This window comes from Nelumbo nucifera, chromosome 1, assembly GCF_055504915.1.
Source record: "Nelumbo nucifera cultivar China Antique chromosome 1, China Antique-T2T, whole genome shotgun sequence".
In the NCBI taxonomy this organism is placed as follows: Eukaryota; Viridiplantae; Streptophyta; class Magnoliopsida; order Proteales; family Nelumbonaceae; genus Nelumbo; species Nelumbo nucifera.
This window is the reverse complement of record NC_142649.1, coordinates 128,986,873-128,993,856: the sequence shown is the minus strand read 5'-3', so window position 1 is coordinate 128,993,856 and position 6,984 is coordinate 128,986,873. Positions and strand designations below refer to the sequence as shown.

General features: G+C 38.7%; 2 protein-coding genes across 2 annotated transcripts; both read left to right on the top strand.

Annotated features, from left to right (window-relative positions):
• The first annotated feature begins 2,304 nt into the window (after positions 1-2,304).
• On the top strand, positions 2,305-4,655 carry LOC148803820 (uncharacterized). Its single transcript, XM_088897942.1, has 4 exons — positions 2,305-2,592; positions 3,204-3,593; positions 3,775-3,867; positions 4,077-4,655. Exons 1-4 carry the CDS (start codon positions 2,305-2,307, stop codon positions 4,653-4,655), a joined length of 1,350 nt encoding a protein of 449 aa, XP_088754068.1.
• A 1,066-nt stretch (positions 4,656-5,721) lies between these two features.
• Positions 5,722-6,114, top strand: LOC104613209 (uncharacterized). Its single transcript, XM_088897938.1, has 2 exons — positions 5,722-5,917; positions 5,981-6,114. Exons 1-2 carry the CDS (start codon positions 5,722-5,724, stop codon positions 6,112-6,114), a joined length of 330 nt encoding a protein of 109 aa, XP_088754064.1.
• The last annotated feature ends 870 nt before the right edge of the window (positions 6,115-6,984 follow it).

Below are 6,984 nucleotides of genomic sequence, written 5' to 3'. Positions count from 1 at the left end.
TTATGGATGTTAATGTTAATTAGTCTAACAAATTAATTAATGTTGATCTTCCTAGTGCTATCCATGGTTCGATGATCCGTAATTGTCACAAATAGTGGTTCAAGTAGCAATTAGGTTATTATCTTTTTGGGTTAATTGTTCGTGACAGCCTTTGACCAATGTATTGGCATGTTTTAACCTAAGGGGAATCAACGGAACAAGATTCGATAATTGCAGTTATCTCAATTATTGTTATTTTGGTTTAATTGTTTTCACAAAGGTTATTGCTATCATTAATTGCTATGGAACGCTATCGTACCCAGCCGGTTAATGATAAGTGTTGATCGAATGTTGGGTTTTGGTAAACTAATTCAGGAAAACACGAGGTTTATTATGGCTATCCTAATAAATCCTAAGGTTAAATACTTGAATTGCAAGACTGCTGAAGTTTACCTATGATCGATGACCAATTGACTCAATCCGAACCCTTGGATCAGAATTTGGTAAGACTGAATTTTTCTTGTTAATTGTTATTTGCTATTTTGCGTTAATTGTTATTTTAGAAATTTAATTATTCGAATTTCCCACTCTTTAGATTGCACATTCGACTGAGAAATTACTAGCTCCCTGTGGGATTCGACTTGGTACCACTATTACTATAAATTTATTGTAGGGTGGGACTAGCATTAATTTTGAGGGCTTCGACAACCCATCAAAATTTTGGCACTGTTGCCAAGGAGCTACTTTAATTTCTTAGCTTTGTACATTCTATTTGTGTTAACCTCATTTGTTTTATGACTCGTGCTTCTCACCAAGGTGAACTAGAATATAACCCTGAAATTGAGAAGACCACCCATCGGTTGAGAAAGGAGGCGAAACAAAGGAAGGGCCATTCACCTCAAAGGGTGAATTCTGATATTGATTTGACAACTTGTGATCGACCCATTTTCGAAGAGGAAGAAAGGATGGCTGATAGAGAAAGAACGCTAAGAGAGTTAGCTGCGCCAATCATGAATTAGCAGCCTTTATGCATAATCTATCCCACTCTCGAAGTAGCTTTTGAACTTAAATCGGGTTTGATTCAATTACTTCTCGTTTTTCATGGCTTTACAGGTGAGGACCCTCATAAGCATCTTAAAGAGTTCCATGTCGTCTGTTCGAGCATGAAACCACAGGGTATAACTGAGGATCAGGTAAAACTTATAGCTTTTCCTTTTACTTTACGAGATAAAGCAAATGACTGGTTATATATTCTTCCTTCTGGTTCAATACGTACATGGGTTGAGATGAATATGATGTTTTTAGATAAATATTTCCCTGCATCACGAGCTGCAAATGTTAGAAAGGAGATTTGTGGGGTTCAGCAGTTTAGTGGTGAGACACTATATGAGTATTGGGAAAGGTTTAAACAACTCTGTGCTAGTTGCCCACACCACCAAATACCTGAACAACTATTAATCCAATACTTCTATGAAGGACTCCAACCTATGGATAGAAGTATGGTAGATGCAGCTAGTAGAGGAGCCTTGGTCAATAAAACACACGAAACGGCTAGGGAATTGATTTCCAATATGGCCAAAAATTCCCAACAATTTGGGGCAAGAACAGATGGTGCTATCAGACATGTTAATGAGGTAAGCCATTCTAATTTGGAAAGTCAAATATCTGATCTAACTGCTTTGGTTCGTCAATTGGCTGTAGGGAAATTACAAACGGCAAGGGTTTGTGGCATATGCTCGATTCCTGGGCATCCTACGGATATGTGCCCATCATTACAGGATGGTTCAACATAGCAAGTCAGTGCCGTATGAGGATTTCCGGGCCAACCTCAACGCAAGTATGACCCCTATTCTAACTATTACAATCCTGGGTGGAGGGATCATCCCAATCTGAGCTACGGAAATCAATGAGGACCACAGAGATTCTAGCCCCAAGCTTTCAACAGACAACCTCTAGTTCCGGCACCTACCCAAGTTCAAAATCAACCCTCAAGTTTAGGTATGTCTTTAGATGAGATAGTTAAAGCTCTAGTGACTAACACTCAACAATTCCAACATGAAACAATGGCTAACATCTAGAACTTAAGGAACCAAATCAGTCAACTTGCTACTTCTATTAGCAAGTTGGAGGCGCAGAACTCTGGAAAGCTACCATCACAGACGGTAGTCAATCCCAAGGAGAATGCAAGTGCAGTGGTGCTGAGAAGTGGGAAGGAATTACAGTTACAGCCTACTTCCCCAAGGAAGGAGGATAAATAGCAGAAAGGAGGAACAAGTATTGCATGAGAACTCCCATAAGGTAAAACCCAGTCCCCCTCTACCTAAGATGTCTAATGCCATTGTGCCACCATTTCCTAGTAGGTTGGAAAAATCTAAGAAAGAAGAGTACGAGCAAGAAATCTTGGAGACCTTTAGGAAGGTGGAAATAAATATTCCCTTGTTAGATGCCATCAAGCAAATCCCCAAATACGCACAATTTCTGAAGGAGTTGTGCACTAACAAAAGGAAGCTGAGAGGAGATGAGAAGGTAAAGGTTGGGGAGAACGTGTCAGCTGTCATCAAGAGGACCTTGCCGGAAAAAGGTGCTGATCCATGTATGTTTACTTTACCTTGCGTAATTGGCAACAAAAGAATTGAGCGTGCCATGCTAGATTTAGGTGCATCCATTAATGTCATGCCATACTCAATTTATTGTGCTTTGAATTTAGGTCCATTGAAAGAAACTAGGGTTGTCATTTAGTTAGTTGACCATTCTAACGTTTACCCTAAAGGGATTGTTGAAGATGTTTTGGTGCAGGTTAATGACCTTATATTTCCAGCCGACTTTTACATCTTGAAGATTGAGGAAGATACTATCACAAGTTCAACCCCACTTCTATTAGGCAGGCCATTTATGAAAACGGCCAAAACCAAAATAGATGTGGATGAGGGTACTCTCTCCGTCGAGTTTGATGGCGAGATTGTTAAATTTAATATATTCGAAGCAATGAAGTACCCTAATGAATGTTATTCGATTTGTTCAATTGACATTATTGACTCAATTGTGCAGGAATTTTTTGGGGAAGAGGATATAAATGAGGAACTCGAATTGAGTACACAATTGGATATGAAGGAAGAGCTAGATTCATCCTATGAAGCTTCGGAACCGATATTGGAACAAGGGTAACAAATTCTGATATTCCATCATCGTCTTCTCATAAGAAATTGTTGCCTTCTATTTTGCAGGCTCCGAAGTTAGAGCTGAAGACCTTGCCAAATCACCTTAAGTTTGCTTACTTGGGTGACAAAGAAACATTGCCAGTAATCATTGCAAAAGGGTTGACTGATGATCAAGAGGCACGGCTCATCAAGGTTCTAAAAGAGCACAAGGCGACGATTGGTTGGACCTTAGCCGATATAAAAGGGGTCAGCCTCTCAATCTGCATGCACAAAATTCTTTTGGAAGATGGTGCCAAGCTAGTTAGAGAATCGCAAAGGAAGCTCAACCCGGCAATGAAAGAAGTGGTAAAGAAAGAAGTGTGTAAGTTACTAGATGAAGAGATAATCTATCCGATTTCGGATAATAAGTGGGTGAGTCCAATACATGTTGTACCCAAGAAAACTGGGATCATTGTGGTAAGAAATCAAAGTAATGAACTGGTCCCAATGGGGGTACAAAATGGTTGGCGTATGGTAATTGACTTTCGGAAACTTAATTTAGCCACTAGAAAAGACCATTTCCCCTTGCCCTTCATAGATCAAATGTTAGAAAGGTTAGTTGGCAAGGCATTCTTTTGTTTTCTCAATGGATTTTCAGGTTATTATCAAATCGTTATTGCTCAAGAGGACCAAGAGAAAACGACTTTTACTTGCCCATTCGACACTTTCGCCTATAGACATATGCCTTTTGGTCTGTGCAACGCTCCGAGTACTTTTCAAAGGTGCGTGATTAGTATATTTTCTGACTTTATTGAGAAGTGCATTGAAGTGTTCATGGATGATTTTAGTGTCTATGGTGATTCATTTGATGATTGTTTAGATAATTTAAGTAAAATTCTGGATAGATGTGTTGAAAATAATTTGGTTTTGAATTATGAAAAATGCCACTTTATGGTAAAGGAAGGCATTGTGTTGGGACATGTTATCTCTGCAAGAGGCATAGAAGTCGATAAGGCAAAGGTTGATTTAATTGTAAACTTACCTTACCCTACAAATGTTAGGGAAGTGCGTGCTTTTCTTGGACATGCAGATTTTTATCGTAGGTTTGTCAATGACTTTTCAAAAATTGCCTTGCCATTGTCCAAATTGCTTCAAAAAGATGTGCCTTTCGACTTTGGGGATGAATGCAAGGAAGCATTTGATAAGCTCAAGAATTTGCTGACGATTGCACCTGTTATTCAACCACCGGACTGGAATTTGCCCTTTGAAATCATGAGTGATGCAAGCAACTATGCGGTAGGAGATGTTCTAGGTCAACGGATTGATGGGAAGAGTCATGTCATTTACTATGCTTCGAGGACACTGAATGCTGCACAATGCAACTACACAACCACCGAAAAGGAGCTATTAGCAATTGTTTTTGCTTTAGATAAATTTCGATCATATTTGCTTGGCTCTAAAGTGATTATGTTTTCTAATCATGCAGCTTTGAAATACTTATTGGCGAAAAAGGAGTCAAAGCTGAGACTGATACGGTAGATACTTTTGCTCCAAGAGTTCAATTTAGAAATCAAGGATCGAAGGGGAGCTGAAAATTCAGTGGCGGACCATCTAAGCAGGTTGGTAAAAGATGAAGACTCCTCACCCATCTCTGAGCTTTTTCCTGATGAGCAACCGTTCCAAATAAAAGGTATGATCCCTTGGTATGTGGATATCGTGAATTACTTAGTTATTAGAATTTCGCCTAGTTATCTTAGCAAGTCGATGAAGGATATAATTATGTATGAGGCAAAATATTATGTTTGGGACGAACCTTATTTGTGGAAATTTTTCTCTGATCAAGTGATTAGAAGATGTGTTCTTGAAAGCGAACATATGTCGATTTTGAATTTTTGTCATAATTATGCTTGTGGTGGTTATTTTGGGCAAAAAAGAACTCTAGGAAGGTCTTAGATAGTGGGTTGTATTGGGCAACTTTATTTAAAGATGCATACCTGTTCTGTAAAAATTGTGAAAGATGCCAACGAACAGGTGCATTGTCTCGCAGAAATGAGATGCTTCAAACCCTCATTCTTATTTGCGAAATTTTTGATGTTTGGAGTATTGATTTTATGAAACCATTTCCTTCCTCTTGTGGTTTTGTTTACATACTTCTGGCGGTTGATTATGTCTCAAAATAGGTGGAAGCAAAAGCCACCAAAACTGATGATTCTAAGTGTTTTGTAGGTTTTATCAAATCTAACATTTTTAGTAGGTTTGGTATTCCTCAAGTCATCATATGTGATCAAGGGACCCACTTCTGCAATAAAGCCGTTGAAGCCTTGCTGAAAAAGTTTGGGGTGCATCACCGAGTCGCCACTGCCTATCACCCCAGACAAATGGACAATCAGAGGTTTCCAATCGAAAAGTCAAGTCCATTTTAGAAAAGACGGTGAGACCGGGCAGAAAGGATTGGAGTCTACGTCTAGATGACGCACTTTGGGCATACCGAACCACATAAAAAACACCAATAGGCATGTCTCCCTATAGGTTAGTTTTTGGCAAATCTTGTCATTTACCATTTGAAATCGAGTATAAGGCATATTGGACGATCAAACGTTGCAATATGGACATAGAAAAAGCTGGCAAGGCAAGAAAGCTCCAATTACAAGAATTGGAGGAGTTGCAGTTAGAAGCATATGAGAATTCGAGATTCTACAAAGAGAAGACCAAGTTGTTCCATGATAATTTGTTTTTAAGGAAACAATTTATGGTTGATCAAAAGGTGTTATTATATAATTCTCGACTCCAACTCATGCCAGGTAAGTTGCGTTCTAGGTGGATGGATCCATTTGTTGTTACTAATGTGTTTCCTTATGGTGCAGTGGAGATCAAAAGTCTTGATACAAAAAAGGTTTTCAGAGTGAATGGGCATAGATTAAAGTTGTTCCATGAGGATGCAAATGTCTCTTCCTTGGTAGACATCTCATTGGATCTCCCTCATTATTCATCGAATTAAGAAAGCAAGAAGGACGTCGAGCATAACGACGTTAAACAATTGTGCTTGTGGGAGGCAACCCATTGTGTTTAATTATTTTTGTCTAGTTATTTTTATTGTTTTCAATTTTAGGAACATGGTCGTGTTTAGTAGCTGATTTCACATCGGAAGGATCTCAACAAGGCATTCAGGGAAGTTCCCTTAAATCCTTCTATCGTACGCACAGTCATATACATTGGGGACAATGTATACCTTAAGTGTGGGGGGATTAGGGGAATTTGACAGTTTCTGGGGTAACCTTAGCATGCTTCGATTGTCACTTTTTAACCTTGCTTTTTGAAGTTTCTGCTCCCTAGAAACTTATCTTTGAATAATTTCAAACTATTATGAATTACGTGCTTAGGTTGAATAGACAAGATAGGATGCAAGCATGACTAACTAAAATTTTTGGGTGCATAAGGTACCTCATTATTTTAAATGATCAATAGGCAAGATTCAATACAAATTTAACCCTTATAAGTGTTTGATTAATTTTTGCCTAAAAATCTGTCAAACACGGTTTGATTATTCTAGAACTTGCTGTGTTAGACATGTTGAAACCATGTTAATGAGTTCATGGATTGGAATGGTGATGCCCTTGTGAGATGGAGCATAAAATGCACTCACATCTAGAAGCGAAAGAAAAGGGTGAGATGGAGCATAAAATGCACTCACCCCTAGAACCCTAAGCCTCATTTCACCTTTTGATGCATTGAACTCATGCTTAGTGGTGGAGATGTGATACATAAACAAGCTTATGGTAATATCATACCTTGTCTGACACGAGAGACTAAGGACACCTCAAAAACAGAGAGAGGATGTTTGAATCTGGCTATATTTGATTGTAAAAAC

Excerpts from the sequence above, each read along its gene's own strand:
- LOC148803820 (XM_088897942.1), top strand. The coding sequence starts at position 2,305 with ATGTCTAATGCCATTGTGCCACCATTTCCTAGTAGGTTGGAAAAATCT. Across the intron at positions 3,594-3,774 it reads AGAAAACTGGGATCATTGTG|GTTATTATCAAATCGTTATT; the intron begins GTAAGAAATCAA and ends ATGGATTTTCAG. Across the intron at positions 3,868-4,076 it reads CTATAGACATATGCCTTTTG|GAAGGCATTGTGTTGGGACA; the intron begins GTCTGTGCAACG and ends TTTATGGTAAAG.
- LOC104613209 (XM_088897938.1), top strand. The coding sequence starts at position 5,722 with ATGGACATAGAAAAAGCTGGCAAGGCAAGAAAGCTCCAATTACAAGAA. Across the intron at positions 5,918-5,980 it reads TCGACTCCAACTCATGCCAG|TGGAGATCAAAAGTCTTGAT; the intron begins GTAAGTTGCGTT and ends CTTATGGTGCAG.